The sequence below is a fragment of the Neodiprion lecontei genome, chromosome 5 (assembly GCF_021901455.1).
Source record: "Neodiprion lecontei isolate iyNeoLeco1 chromosome 5, iyNeoLeco1.1, whole genome shotgun sequence".
Taxonomy (NCBI): domain Eukaryota; kingdom Metazoa; phylum Arthropoda; class Insecta; order Hymenoptera; family Diprionidae; genus Neodiprion; species Neodiprion lecontei.
Window position 1 is genome coordinate 20,410,498 of NC_060264.1, and position 14,412 is coordinate 20,424,909.

Consider the following 14,412-nt stretch of genomic DNA (forward strand, 5'->3'; position numbering starts at 1 on the left):
CATAATTTAACAAGCGATCATTTTTAGTAGGAAAAACTCTGCACATTCTGAAAATGGCAAAAAAATAACAATCCCATTGAAAGTAATCATCAGAAATTTTTTCCTCCTAAAGTTATTCACATTTTTGTACCGATTTGTGTGTTTCCAATATCGCGTGTTAAATGGTATATTTTTTCCCCTTTTTTTATGGGAAAAACATGAGAATAAATTCAAAAACGTTGAAATTGAAAAATGGATCAATCAATGTTATAAGGTCGTAAGTAAAAAAACTCAGCATCCGTATTCAGTCGTTTTTTTTCACGTGACCAGTTACAAATTTCACTCAACGTTCAAAATTTCAAGTATTTTTTAATAACGAGCAAAGGGTTCGAAAAAAAGCTCAGAATCAACAACCGCAGGAAAACTTTTATTATAATTTCTGTGCAAATTTAATCACCTCAAATCACATTTCGGGGCAGCCATATTCAGATCGAACGATTCAACCACAAGATTGGTAACGAAAGAGAAATTTTCTTTTCTCACTCCCTCTTTGGATGTGTAATAATAACGATAATCGATTAATTTCTCAGGGTCACGTTATAGCATAAAAATATAATTCTTCTCAAGCGGCGTAATTTTTTACAGACCATCTGTTCATTCACACAACACTGATTATACGCCGAAGTATAAAAGTCAGTGATCATCGCTCGCTAAAATCAGTTCGGAATTGATTTCGAGAAATCAAGCATGGCAAAGTTCGTCATACTTTTGGCAGTTTTGGCCATCAGTACTCAGGTGATGGCCAAATCGACGTCTAAAAATTGGTGGTCAAAGTTCGAGGCTAAAATCACGTCCGCTATCAAGAAGATTGAAAAAGCGGTAAAAAAAGCGGCAAAGTGAGATGATATTCAACAAAGTTTATTTTTTATCCCATCAACACATGGTTTTCAAATAAAAATTGAATTTTTTTATACCAAAACCTGCAATATAATCGGTGATATTATAATTATTAATTTATTTTTTTTCCGAAAATTCTATTCTCCAAATCAATGTGATGTGTTAGAAAATATTTTCGACAAATCTTCCTTTATTTTCTTATTCAATTTAAAATATCAAGATGCGATGAGGAAGATGAGAAAAAGCAAACGTCGCAATATTACGAAAATTTTCTAGCGTGGATTATATTTCATGATCGAAGGTCTAGAGAGAAAAAAAAAAAAAAAAACCTAATCCCGAGTTTTTCAATAATCACAGGCATCATGCTGCCGAAGAATTGAAAACTTCAGAAACATCGAGTGCCAATGAAGTTACACTGACCGGAACATGTAAGCCAATAAATTCAACTTCTAATCAACACTTATTTCGATATTCATTTTTTCCCAGTAATTGTTTTTACTTCGATTTGAACTTTGAAACATCTCGAATGGTTTTTCGTTTCTTAAATCGTGCTCAAAATCAGTGGCTTAACATAACGACAAAAAAATGTACAAACTATTTAACCGATGCAAAAAATAACTGAAGCTTCATTTTCCGGCGGTGCTTAATGCCAAAAAATAAAATTCCAGATCTCTGCTGGAACGCGGTTTTTGATCGCATTAGAATCTTGCACATCGCAAGCATATCACTGATGAGATTTCCATTTTTACAGCCGACTCTTCGTCCGCAGGCAGTGGAAGCGAATCTGAAAAAAATACCGCAAGCGATAATGTCAGCGATTCCAACGTTGACTCCAACTCAGAAAAGATCTCCGATTCCGCGAAGAGTAGCTCTTCCGATACGTCTAATGATGATTCTACAGCATCTCAAACCGAGAATCAATCAGGCACTAGTTCCAAGACGAACTCCGAAACTTCGTTAAAGTCTAATTCTCAATTCCAAACCCAATCCCAATCCCAATAGAATCAACACTCCGATCCCGAACAGAGGACGGTTTTCAGCCAAGTTTTCGTATCATGATCCGAATCTCCATGTTTTGAATTTTTTCAGAACTATCGATACCAGTCGAAGCTGGAGTGAACAAATTCAGAGTTTCAAATGATGAAGTTTCGCCCGAAGCGAAGAGATTTCAAGTAAAATTATTCTCGTAATTTTTCAGTGCGTAGCAGTTAATATAATATGTGCGATTGTTTACGATTTATGAATAAAACTTCTTCGTTCGCATCTGCACCGTTGTGTGTCTATTGAAAATTATTACACATCTGCCACACCACCGATGTTCTCAAGTGATGGTGTTCTAAGGTTTAAACCGTTTTGCTATGAGATGTTTAACTACAATTAATACCTGATTTTCCACGGTCATTTTTCTTTATGTAATTACTTACAAACAGGGGTAAACGATTCGATGGAAATCTGCGTTTATTTCTTACGAAGCATTGTACTAATGTCACGATTTTCGATTCGCATACAAAAAATTCGGTATTGCGTACCTTCAAACGTGTCTTTCAACATATTTTTATGCATTTACAGAACCACGTGGTTTGTTAATATGCGTGTAAACTAATCGCAATATTGATTTTTGAAGAACTGGAAAAAAAAATTCCACAGAATTTATAAATGCAAAAATTTGAAATGAAGAAATGTCGAAATGTAGAAGCGATAAAATGTAGAAAATTCAAGTATAGAATGATCGTCATTCTGACCACGCAACATTCAAGCCTCCGCCTTTTCCGGTAACCTGATTTTACTATCTCCTGTTCATTCTCGTTTTACAAAATCAAAAAAATAGCTACAGTTAATCCTGACTCTCCAAATGTAAGATATCCACTGGAGAAAAAATTTTCAAAATTGGTGAAATAGTTTTCGATTCATTCACACACACAAACAATCAATCAATTCGATTCATCTGAGAGTATGGACTAGGATCTCATTTTTAATTAGCAGGTATGCAATCCCTTCTTAAGCGGGTGGCAAAAAACTTGCATACTTAACGAGAAAATATTCTTTTCGATTTTTTTTTCTTTTTTATAATATTAATCGTTTAGCTCCAACTCAACCGATCGAGACGAAACAAAATGCAGGTCATTTTCGAAAGTTTAGAATGTTTTCCGGAAATTTTAGTCACATATTTTTTAACTATTTGAAGCACTCTCCACAAGATCGTGGAAAGTAATGTCGAGTTAGTTTAGAAAATTTCCAACTTCTTCTAATGCTTTCTGTACTTATACTTGAATCTGAGCTACTTTGACCAAGAATGGTAAACATTCCTAATTCGCTGACGGTTAAATGGCTCTGCCATTTTAAACTAATCCCAAAAACTGCCACGCAATTCTTCACAAATATCGATCGAGCGTGTAATTTTTTGCAAAGCCGTGAAACGACAGTGGAAATTAATCGATAAGAAAAGCAAACGCTTCGCAGAATGTCTGACGATTTTTATTTTGTCACGCTTGATTGACCGCGAGAAAGAAATTACACAACTTATTCCAAGTTAAGATGATTAAAATGTAATACTCATTGATCGAAAAAGATTTTTGTTCAGCTACTTATGCAAAGAACAAAACAAAAAAAAAAAAATGCATAAGTCTAGGACGAGAACACGGAGTAAAAAATATCTTCATTCGATCCTGGATGGAAACTCGAGTTTTTCACATTCCGATTGCAAAATTGGAAATGACCAAGTATCAACATTTTTTACTACTGTGTCTAGATTATACAAAAATCGCTATTCCAGTATTTTTTGAGCGGTCAGTTTGAATTATAAGTGTAAGTTGTTGAAACTTGGAATAGGCAGAAGAAATGCTTCGCTCGAAATTTCCAAAACACGTCTAAATTTCACCGATGCGTCAGAAGGCAAGTTTGAATTTCTATAAGTAAGTACAGTGATCAGAAATCACAAAAAAAATTTGACAGAATTGAATGAAACCGGCTTTGATATAATATTTCTAGTATTTTTGCTTTTGGATTGAAAATATAATATATTGGAAAAGATTTCACATGACTGGAAGAAAATGACACCAATTGGGATCTTCAAATTTGACTTGGCTGAAATTGTTCAATTTTTGGACTCAATACTGCGCAGAGTATCATCTAAAAAAGGTGTCTCAATTCATGTACGGAATGAATCGATCCAACAAAATTTCAGTCACCTAATTTACCGAGGAACGAATATTCTCATCTCATTTTTCCGTCGATCCGAAAATAGCGACGTAGTTTTCTGGAAATATTACACGTGTTCTTTACGAATTTTGCAAAGAGTAAAAATGAATATGTAAGAAAAGCAAACAATTCGGAAATTTCGTGACGTCAGTGCCCAGTTTTGAGCAAATAAAGTTAGCGGTTGTTGGAAGTTCGCGAACACTTGAATTTACTTTTCTTCGGTACTAAACTACCACTTGTTTCAATATTTAATGAGGCTTGTGACCCGACGAACGTCAGTATCGATTTGTATTTCATCACGATTGATTGAACGTGAAAAAAATAAATTACATAACCTGATTCCTCAAGCTGACGGAAGCATTAAACTTACTGGTCGAAATGTTTTTTATTACCCTTCATTTGTCTAGAAAATATTGAACCTTCGGATGAAAACGAGAATTGAATGATATGCCAATTGCTTGACGAACAATATTTGGCAACAGTTTGAGCGAGATATTTAGACTGGTCTGGTCGTTTTTCGAAACTTGAACTGCAAAATTGAAAACGGCAATAATTGACAATTTTGTAAGTGTGTCTGAGCCATACAAAAGTCGTTATTCCAGTATTCTTTGGATCACATATTTCGAAACCGCGTTTAAATTTTTCAAACTTGGTATATCCGAAACAAACTCACGACTCGATGTTTTCAAAACTCTCCCGAACTCCGTGAAAATCACTGATCACACATTTTCAATGTTGGTAATCCTGAACCTGAAGCTGAATTCTCAAAATCTAAAACGAATGACGTAAGCTCGAAATTCAAAGTAATTCACATTCGTCTAAAACGTACGAAAGTTGTCATGCACTGATTTTCATCGCTATCAGTTCCAAGTTTTGCTGTGTTTTCAAATTTCGAACTGTCTGTACGGGAAAACTACAAGGTTAGGAAAAAAATCGCGTTAAGTCGCCGCAAAAAATTCAAATTATAAATTGTGCGCAGTTTCGACCTTCTGGATCAGTCAACTTGAATTCGAATGATTCAAACACAGAATTGGTGCCCGACGAATTAAAGAATTTTAAAAAACCTTATTCGATTGCGTCGGGAATTTGATTTTTCACTTCTCAGCATTGATGACTCGGAAAACGACTCGGATTTAGAATAATGACGACGATCGATAAATTCGACGATTACGTAACGGCTGGGAATGGAAATATTTCGACAATATGCGAAATTTCAGACATCTGTTAATTCACGCAACAGTGATTATGTGCCGAAGTATAAAAATCGCGGATCATCGTGCGCGTTAGTCAATTACAATTTCATTCCAGGATATTGAACATGGCGAAGTTCATCGTTATTTTGGCACTTTTGGCCGTCAGCTACCAGGCTCTGGCAGAACAGTCATCGCGTGTTTTGACCAAAGAATTTATAGCACAGCTCGAGTCCGAAGTCGAGGAACTTGAAAAAAGCATAAAAAGTTCGGAAGAGTGAGTAATATTTGATTAAATTTTATTCTGCGCCGATCAACATTTGGCTGTTGAAAAAGTTTAATTTCTTACAATGAAATCTTCCAGGTTCTTCCGTACAATAATCTGCAACGTCGCGCTCATTCGTTATTATCATTACACAGCTCAACGGAAGAATTTTTTTTTTTTTCTCCTCTGCGAATAGAATTTACGAATACAATCGTGATTTTATGTACATATTTTAGGAACATGGTTTCTAATATGATTATGATATTATTCGTAAATTCTACGTTCTCAAACACCAAGATTCATGGAAGAAATCAGGAAAACTGTGTAGTATTTTTTAGATAAGCTATAGATATTACAAAAAAATCGAAATTTTCGTCTAAATATTGTGTTTTTTTTTTTTTTTTTTTTTTTTTCTTGAGTCTGGTACGAAAATGTTGATAAAATAAATAGTCAGAACTGATTTCGATATCACGTATTATCAAAATTTTTTGCCAGCAAAAATTTGATCAATAATTTGCGAATTTTTCAATTCATATTGGATTCCATGTTTGAAGAGACATGCAAAAATGTGTAGTTTCTTATTTGTCAATGATTTCAGGTCGAACACTTCGACGGGGAGCGCAGCTGTCAATGCAACTATACTTACCCCAGCATGTGAGTCCATTAGTTTGAATTCAACTGCTTCTCGATTCTTTCATGGAAAGGCTAACTAATCTCAGTTCGTAGTCCTGCACTTCCCAAGACAAGCAAGAGCAACGGAATAACGGATAATTCGTCCGATTCGGTGATCAGAAACTTATCGTTAGAAATTGGAAGCTTTTAGAGTGTTCGGAAAATATTAAATATTCATACCAATTTCGGTTTTTCTACCTTGAATTATGCGTGGCTCTGTTGATCCGGCTTATTTTCACAAATCCACAGTCAAATGAAGACATTTCGGAAAAATTTTGAGCTCTGAGATATCCGGGTTTTTTCTTCTTTCTCAAATCGTGCTCAAAATCCGAGTCAAAATTTATTGTCTTGAAGGTGTCGGTCTAGTCTGACAGCGTCACTTTCTAAACTTTGTGTCGTGAGATTTAGATTTTGGGTAGAAAAAATTACGAAAGCTGCATCTTCGGGCGGTCTTTTCAATACATACAATAACTTCGTTAGTATTTCGTTAACGAGATTTCTCCTTTTTCCAGTCAACTCTTCATCTTCCACCGATGACGGCGCATCTTTGAAAAGTACCGGAAGCGGAAGTGACAGCAATCCCGAAGTTGACAACAACTCTGGGACAAGCTCCGGTTCCCAAAAATAGTAGCTTTTCCGGCGCATCTGAAAACGATTCTACATCATCGGAATCCAGAGATCAATCAATCAGTAATTCTCAGTCTGGAGAGGCCCAAAATTCTCAGTCAAACTCCCAATCACAATAAGACTCAGGTCCGTTTACGAGACGTCGACTTTCAGTAGAGTTTTTTTGATTAAACTGGATCTTTGAGTTCTGAATTTGTTCCACACGATCAATAACCAACGCAAAATACGAGCAGTCAAAGCTGCAGCGACCAAAGTTTCGAATTTTAAATGAAGTTTCACTCAAGGCGAAGCAATTTCAAATGTAATTATTCCGATAATTTTCCACTGCGAGTCAGTGGTGTAATGTATGTAATTGTTTATTAACCACGAATAAATGTTTCCGCATCGTTATAATTACGTCTATTCGAAGTTATTTTCCATCATCCTGCCATAAGCATCGATATCCTTAAGTGATGCCGTTTCAAGTTGTGAAAAGTTGCGCTTAAAATTGTTCATTTCTGATTCGTATATATATTTTTCCGTCACTCTGAAACTGCGTTCATTCGTAAAAGAACGAAATGTATATCGATAACCGCGAAAATTGATTATCGGTATATTTGTTGTTACACCGAGAGAACTTTTTAATTGCGGTTACCGCTCAGTCCTTAACTATTTTCAGTTTTTACCACAATCGAAAAATATAGTTCTAGGTACAAAATGAAAATTAGTTTTCTAACTGGTACCGGAAAATCTAGTGTCCGTTACTATTCTTTCTCATTACGATCACTGTTATTATATTTTCTTGTAACCGTTGCGAAAATTTAATGCTTGTGCAACGATTACAGCAAATTCAAATACAATCGAAACCGCGTTTACTCAATTGCATATATTTAGGAAGTAACCACTTGTTGCTATATTGAATTGCAGTCGTTCTGCATGTTTTTGCTTGACAAATAACGATTTATTATTTCGTTAAGAAACTTCAACAATTACCGTGTCATTGGACCTCGCTGATCTATGGATCAAAAAAAAAAATTCAAGAAATTAATCAACAATAGCAAACGTAATTGTTCGGTGAAAATTTTTCTAAAAATTTATATAGATCTATGTCCACAATTCTACACAGCTTTTTTAAAGCAATTTCAAGTAAATGAAGTAAATAAATATATCTTTTCTCTTCGTTACCTTTCCGACTTTCCAACAAATCGTGGATGTTATTTTTTGAAAGGTGAGATTTTGTTTCAAGTGTTTTTCTGAATCAATTTTGTCAGTAAATTAGTGACGAATACAGTAGAAATAATCAACAAACCTCTTGGTCGGTAAATGTGATAAGCTCGACGAACTTTTCAGCAAACTGAATGAATTTTCATGAACGCTGAATAATATTAGGCCATAAAGTGTTTCTTTAACACGTATAACCGTATCTGAATCGTATAAAGGCACACGGCACTTTGTTTATCTAAAAGATTTTGCATCCAGGAATCTCTAACCGAACGTCATCGGATTTGAGCCTAAATTTCTGTCGCTAACAATAGCCATCAGAAATTACGGAACTTGGTCAGAATTGGGCGAAACTGAAATCGACGGTAATATTTTTAGAACCTCTGTCTTCGGAATTGAAAACAGAACGTATTGGAAATGTTTCACATCGATGATAGAAAATGATAATCTGTCGAAACGGATAAAACGCGATTTGATCGATATCTCTCAACTTCTGAGCACGTTACGTAGAAAGTAATCTTTAAATGCTGTTTCCATTCGTGAAAAAGTATCAGCGGAAAAATCTTTCGTTTTCTAATTAACCAACGATCGAATATTCTTTTCATTAATCTGTTCCTCGGGAATTGTGACGTAATCATTCGTAAATATCGATCCCACGTGATATTTGTAAATTTCATCATAAGCGAAAATGAATCGTTAAGAAGAATAAAAGATTCGCAGAACCTCAGACATCCACGCGTAAAAATCGCGCACTTGTGCCAATAAAGCAATTAGGTGTCGGAAATTTACCGAACTCGTGAATTTACTTATCTTGGTATTTGCCACTTGTTCCAATATCTTATGACGTTCGATTCGAATCGTCTGGCGTTCGGGCGAAAATATTTTCTAGTATCCATGGAATATTATTTCATCGCGCCTGATTAATTGCGGCAAAAACAAATTAAACAACTTGTAATGTTTTTCGATAGGCTTCATTCATGCTGTGGATATTCAAATTTCGGTTAAGAACAGATGATAAAAAATATCACGACTTCTTCCCAAAAAATATTTACCAACAGTTTCAGGTAGAATTGGGAGGATTCGAAAGTTGAGACTTCAATTTAAGTCTTTCGCACGAAATTCGGTAACTCAAAATTGGCGATCTCATAGCAGTTGTGCAGAAATCAGCATTCCGATTGTTGTAATCATCGATTCTAATGGAAACTCAATCAATCATTCATTACAACTTACAAATTCGGTCGATAACTTTCAAACGTTACAATTTTTTCGGAAATGAAAACGCTGATTTACCAGCAACATCCGCCACAAACAAAAACTTTGCCAATTTTCTTGAAATTCTGTTCTTGAAAACATCCATCTTCAAGTATCTAAACCTTAATTTCAGAACCCATCATAAAAGCTTGCACTTGTGTTCATAGATTTCGCAAAAACTGCAACTTAAAAGTCTAGAATCTCTAGCGCTAAATGACAAATAATTGTATAATTTTCAAGCATTCGTTACTGCAAATATGCACAACTTTATTGTTAACTACTCTGAACTAATTTACCGTAAAGTATTGTAAACCAATGTATGCAGATACGAACCTTTAAATAGGATTTAAATGCTCGAGAAAAAAAAAAAGAAAAAAGAACATCCCCTAAAATGAGATCGAGTAATATTATGTAATATAATTAATGATTTGGTACTTGTTTAGAAAAAATTCGCTCTGCCTCCAAAAAGGGCAAGAAATTACCTTTTTTGGGGAGGTGAATTAATTTTTAATTACGGTATATATCAATGATCGTGAAAAGTCTTTGTAACTAATTGTAAACTAATATCGACGATCGATAAATATAATAATACCGCAACGGCTGGGCAATTGAATTTTTTCGCGACCTTGTATGAATCGAATTTTTTACACATCGCTGATTCCGCCAATGTATAAAAGCCGCGGGTTATCACACATCGGAATCAGTTCTGAATTTATATCCGTAAATCCAACATGACGAAGTTCATCGTACTTTTGGCAGTCTTGGCCGTCAGCTCCCAGGCTCTGGCAAGACCTGAATCTTTCCTGAATGAACTTAAAGATCTAGTTGAGGAGGGTTTGAAGGAATTTGAAGAATCGGTTCAAAATAAAGAGAAGTAAGTAACATATCCGCCAAGCGTGACGCTGCGCTGATCAACATCTCATTTTTGAAAGAAGATGAATTTCTCACATCGAATTACATAACCTGATCGGCTCTTATATACGATGACTTGCCGCATTGTATTGCTTTGTTATCATCGTGATAGTATTCTTTCTCGAGTTCACTTTCAACTCACGATGGCCCGAAAATCTTCTAACTGTTTTGGAGATTTTCCTCAAGATCGCGGTAAATGATAAGGTTAACACATTATATAAAAATCTGCAAAATGTGGAAAAGTAAGTAATGTTATGTGGAGTTCGATCCCGAGCCGATAAACGTTCGATTTTTAAAAAGAAGTCTACACCTGACTTCGGAACATGTTCTGCTTTTTTATACTGTTATGTTAATTATACTTTTTATTTGAGGTTATTTTCTGATATTTTTCAATTAACTTTCGATGAGTGGCTTCAAGTTTTTATTGCTACAATGTTTTCGCTCCTGGACAGTTTTATCCATTCTACTTCAGGCTAGAATATATTCATCTTATAAAGGTCAGGAGAATTCTCGTTCTAGCGAATGTTTGAACAAGACGGTCTGTTTGGTAAATCCAGTTTTGAAACATGCAAAGTATATGTTGAGAGAGCTTTTTTTTATTAAACTTTTAATCGGTACACACATATTTCGATGAATCGCAAGCTTTCTTTTAAATCTCCAGTCGCTTTTCCTGTTTCTCAAATATTACATGTCGGAAAATGCTATTAAAGCGCATTTTTCTTTCTTTTAATTTTAATTCCTTTGTCATATTACTCTGCTTAATTAATAGTCGATTTAAGAACGACCGAGGCAAAGAAAAGAAGATCAAGTCTTTCTTGGCATCTGCATACTCACAAATTATCAAGTTTAAATTTTTTTTATATTACAGTAATTCCGAATCTGACGTCAGCGCCACTTGTAAGTGTAAAAATTTCGCCAATTTCTTTTATGCAAGTTTTTCGTGCCAACGAAAATGAATTTTCCCATTCGTATTCTCTTCAATCTTTACGACCAGTAAAAACAACAAATTCTGTGTATTCAAATTCATTTGAATTATACGTGAATTTACAACTTTTAATTTTTTTATTCGAAACCACCACGCGGTGTTCATATAACAGCTGTAAGTCAAGTCATAAACTCAAGTTTCAACACCCTAAAGAGTCTTCGTGAAAAAAACACACAGGCTAGTAATATATGTTTCATATCAAGTTCCAGATTTTAATGAGAAAGAAAATACTGTAAGATTTGATGAAAAATATAAATGAATCGCTCGTCCCTGGATATGAGTTCCCTCGAATGATTAAATTCAGTTTTCGGTGGCGTACGAATCATGCATTTGATAAATATCTCAATAATGAAATTGGTTCCTTCTCTCTTCACCCAACCTTATAGCCGATGCATCCAGTTCAAACTCAACCGAGTCCGAATCCAATTCTGACTCGGCTGTTTCGTCCGCTGAAGACTCGTTAGACTCCGAATCCAGCTACGCCACCGTCTCAAACGGATCGTCCGCTTCAAGCGCGTCTGACTCGGCTGCCTCCGATTCCACCTCCAACGACGTCTCAGATGAGTCGTCCGCTTCAAGCGCGTCTGACTCGGCTGCCTCCGATTCCACCTCCAACGACGTCTCAAACGGATCGTCCGCTCCAAGCTCTTCTGACTCGGCTGCCTCCGATTCCACCTCCAACGACGTCTCAGATGAGTCGTCCGCTTCAAGCGCGTCTGACTCGGCTGCATCCGATTCCACCTCCAACGACGTCTCAAACGGATCGTCCGCTCCAAGCTCTTCTGACTCGGCTGCCTCCGATTCCACCTCCAACGACGTCTCAAACGAATCGTCCGCTCCAGGCTCGTCTGACTCGGCTGCCTCCGATTCCACCTCCAACGACGTCTCAAACGGATCGTCCGGTCCAAGCTCTTCTGACTCGGCTGCCTCCGATTCCACCTCCAGCGTCGTCTCAAACGGATGGTCCGCTCCAAGCGCGTCTGACTCGGCTGCCTCCGATTCCACCTCCAACGCCGTCTCAAACGGATCGTCCGGTCCAAGCTCGTCTGACTCGGCTGCCTCCGATACCACCTCCAACGATTCAGATGAGCTGTCGGCTCCAAGCTGGTCTGGCTCTGACAACAGACTTTTGCGCTCAAACTAAGCTGTATTTTTTCTCGGACGTAGGTGACAGTTCCAGTTCTAATGACATCTCCAGTTCTGGTAAAGACCGATCCAATTCCGAGGACCATATATTATAAATTGCCGTTTTTAACGATTTAGTGATCGTGTTACGCTGTATCTCTAGGTTTAAAATTTGTTTAGCTTAAATACGTTGCAGTGCACAAATATCAGAGCAATGCGGGGATACTAGAGAAACTCAATCAATGATACGATTACTAGTTTAAGGATATGCAGTTTCACTCGTACCAGGGCCACTTTCAGTAAAATTTTTATTATATTCCACTGCACAATGTATGTAATTCCTTATTAATCGTGAATAAATATCAACTGTGTTTATCTGAATTTACCTAGTTCAAAATTTCCAACAATCTGTCACACCATTTACATCCAAACAATTCCATTTGACATGAGCTTGATGACGTACAGTTTTCTCTTTCAATTGATATTATTATACCCTATGTTTTAGAGGAACTTCTTACTTTTAAACAACAAAAATATGCGACCCTTGAATGTATCTTACTATAAGAGTGAGGATTTTCTCGTACGAGTTAGCGTGCAAGAAAAAAATTGAATCGCGATCGAAACGTGTGTAGCGAAAACTCAGTTTCCTTTGGCATATTGTATCGTTTGTTACATAATTACAATAAAGTACAGTTCTTGTCGTAATTAACGTGCACTAATCTCAATATACCACAGCTTTGATTATTCTTGATGGGAAAGTATTCAGATCGATGTCTGACTGCAGTTTTGACGAATTCTGGGTGCGCTTGAGAAACGGTAAGCGCTAATTTCCTTCTCGCGAACAAACAAGAGTGATCTAGTTCGGCAAACCGACCAACGGATGGCCATTTTGCATTTGCGTTATAAACGTGGTCGAAATTCTCGCTTGGTGGTCATAGCTTAAGTTTCGCGGTAACGCGTACAGTCATTTTTATTTGTTAAAAAATTACACTGGAGTCACGGTTTTTAAGTCGAGTTTGTCATCTCCATAATTACGCGCAGCCAAATTCTGCTGCAAGGGCTCAAGTTGCGTTAGCGTGTTGCTGAAGCGTCATCTCTCGTCTAAATCACGTATCACTGTGTGTGAACGCTCGGCTTATTGTTACCTGTGAGATGATTGATTGAGTTTGAGATTATTGATTCGAAGATTATTACCGACATTTCGAGTCGAATAGCATCTAAGGCATCCTGTCTCTTTTTTTCTTTAATTATTTTTATCGTGGATAGCGCGTTGATTATTAATATTCTGGTTGCGGCGAATAGCGTCGTATTCAATGTCAAGTTTGAATTAGTAACGATTGGCGCGATCGAGCAATATCGTTTTGCTTTACTTTAGTTTGAGTTTTTCATTGGCACGATCGCCGTTAGAGCCTTCGAAAATTTTTTGTTGAGGTAATTTTGTTTGTTATTGAGAGAGCGACTAACGCGGTTAGAATTAAGACTTACTTGTCTTATGTTTTTGGGAGAGCGAAAAGCGAGTTGAATATTTTATTTCTTTTTGTATCGCTTCAGTTATAGAATATATTCTTGTTACTTTTTATTTATTTATTTATTTTTTTAATTCCCTAGCGTACGATTGTCCGTTCTTTCTCTCCCCAAACTGATCCCTTCATTCTCCACGGTACTGAGCTATTTGGTGCAGAAGGCTATAGCCGAGGCTTTGCGAAGTTGACAACAACTGAGAGACGCGTTGATCATGCCGGACGTCCAGTAAAATTTTGCAGTATCTTTTGTAAGATCATGCTTCCAGTTTTTATCACGGGTCACCGAATTATTGTGAACACGGTAAGTTCTCGGTCGCTTCTCCGGGTGAGCAAAGGTATTGAAATTCCGTCGTCACAATAGCTTAGCATTGGGTAAATATGAGCTTCGTTTGCAAAATAACAGATGATATTATGATCTATAAGAATTGTCGGTGTAAGACTATTTTACTCTGTGATGGTAACTGTGTAGATCGATGTGGATCCAAGAACGATGGTAAAAGCGTGCATTACTCTCTTATGGTAAATGCACGTCGGTAAATTATGGCACAGAGAAGATGCCGCCGCTGTTATCGGCTGAGGTGAGTATGA

General features: G+C 36.5%; 4 protein-coding genes across 5 annotated transcripts in view; 3 read left to right on the forward strand and 1 right to left on the reverse strand.

Moving 5' to 3' along the window:
- LOC107226398 (alpha-1D adrenergic receptor) overlaps positions 1–14,412 on the reverse strand; it is a 145,467-nt gene that overhangs the window by 35,654 nt on the left and 95,401 nt on the right. The window lies entirely within an intron of this gene.
- On the forward strand, positions 685–2,145 carry LOC107222610 (suppressor protein SRP40-like). The gene is made up of 3 exons (XM_046742111.1): positions 685–875; positions 1,234–1,304; positions 1,628–2,145. Exons 1-3 carry the CDS (start codon positions 727–729, stop codon positions 1,876–1,878), a joined length of 471 nt encoding a protein of 156 aa, XP_046598067.1. The 5' UTR covers positions 685–726; the 3' UTR covers positions 1,879–2,145.
- On the forward strand, positions 5,353–7,224 carry LOC107222600. The gene is made up of 3 exons (XM_015662033.2): positions 5,353–5,541; positions 6,128–6,183; positions 6,714–7,224. The coding sequence occupies exons 1-3, from the start codon at positions 5,393–5,395 to the stop codon at positions 6,827–6,829; spliced, it is 321 nt and encodes a 106-aa protein (XP_015517519.1). The 5' UTR covers positions 5,353–5,392; the 3' UTR covers positions 6,830–7,224.
- Positions 9,986–12,682, forward strand: LOC107222616 (suppressor protein SRP40). The gene is made up of 3 exons (XM_015662050.2): positions 9,986–10,153; positions 11,060–11,088; positions 11,563–12,682. The coding sequence occupies exons 1-3, from the start codon at positions 10,011–10,013 to the stop codon at positions 12,318–12,320; spliced, it is 930 nt and encodes a 309-aa protein (XP_015517536.2). The 5' UTR covers positions 9,986–10,010; the 3' UTR covers positions 12,321–12,682.

Excerpts from the sequence above, each read along its gene's own strand:
- LOC107222610 (XM_046742111.1), top strand. The coding sequence starts at position 727 with ATGGCAAAGTTCGTCATACTTTTGGCAGTTTTGGCCATCAGTACTCAG. Across the intron at positions 876-1,233 it reads GCGGTAAAAAAAGCGGCAAA|GCATCATGCTGCCGAAGAAT; the intron begins GTGAGATGATAT and ends CAATAATCACAG. Across the intron at positions 1,305-1,627 it reads AGTTACACTGACCGGAACAT|CCGACTCTTCGTCCGCAGGC; the intron begins GTAAGCCAATAA and ends CCATTTTTACAG.
- LOC107222600 (XM_015662033.2), top strand. The coding sequence starts at position 5,393 with ATGGCGAAGTTCATCGTTATTTTGGCACTTTTGGCCGTCAGCTACCAG. Across the intron at positions 5,542-6,127 it reads AGCATAAAAAGTTCGGAAGA|GTCGAACACTTCGACGGGGA; the intron begins GTGAGTAATATT and ends CAATGATTTCAG. Across the intron at positions 6,184-6,713 it reads AACTATACTTACCCCAGCAT|TCAACTCTTCATCTTCCACC; the intron begins GTGAGTCCATTA and ends TCCTTTTTCCAG.
- LOC107222616 (XM_015662050.2), top strand. The coding sequence starts at position 10,011 with ATGACGAAGTTCATCGTACTTTTGGCAGTCTTGGCCGTCAGCTCCCAG. Across the intron at positions 10,154-11,059 it reads TCGGTTCAAAATAAAGAGAA|TAATTCCGAATCTGACGTCA; the intron begins GTAAGTAACATA and ends TTTATATTACAG. Across the intron at positions 11,089-11,562 it reads ATCTGACGTCAGCGCCACTT|CCGATGCATCCAGTTCAAAC; the intron begins GTAAGTGTAAAA and ends CCAACCTTATAG.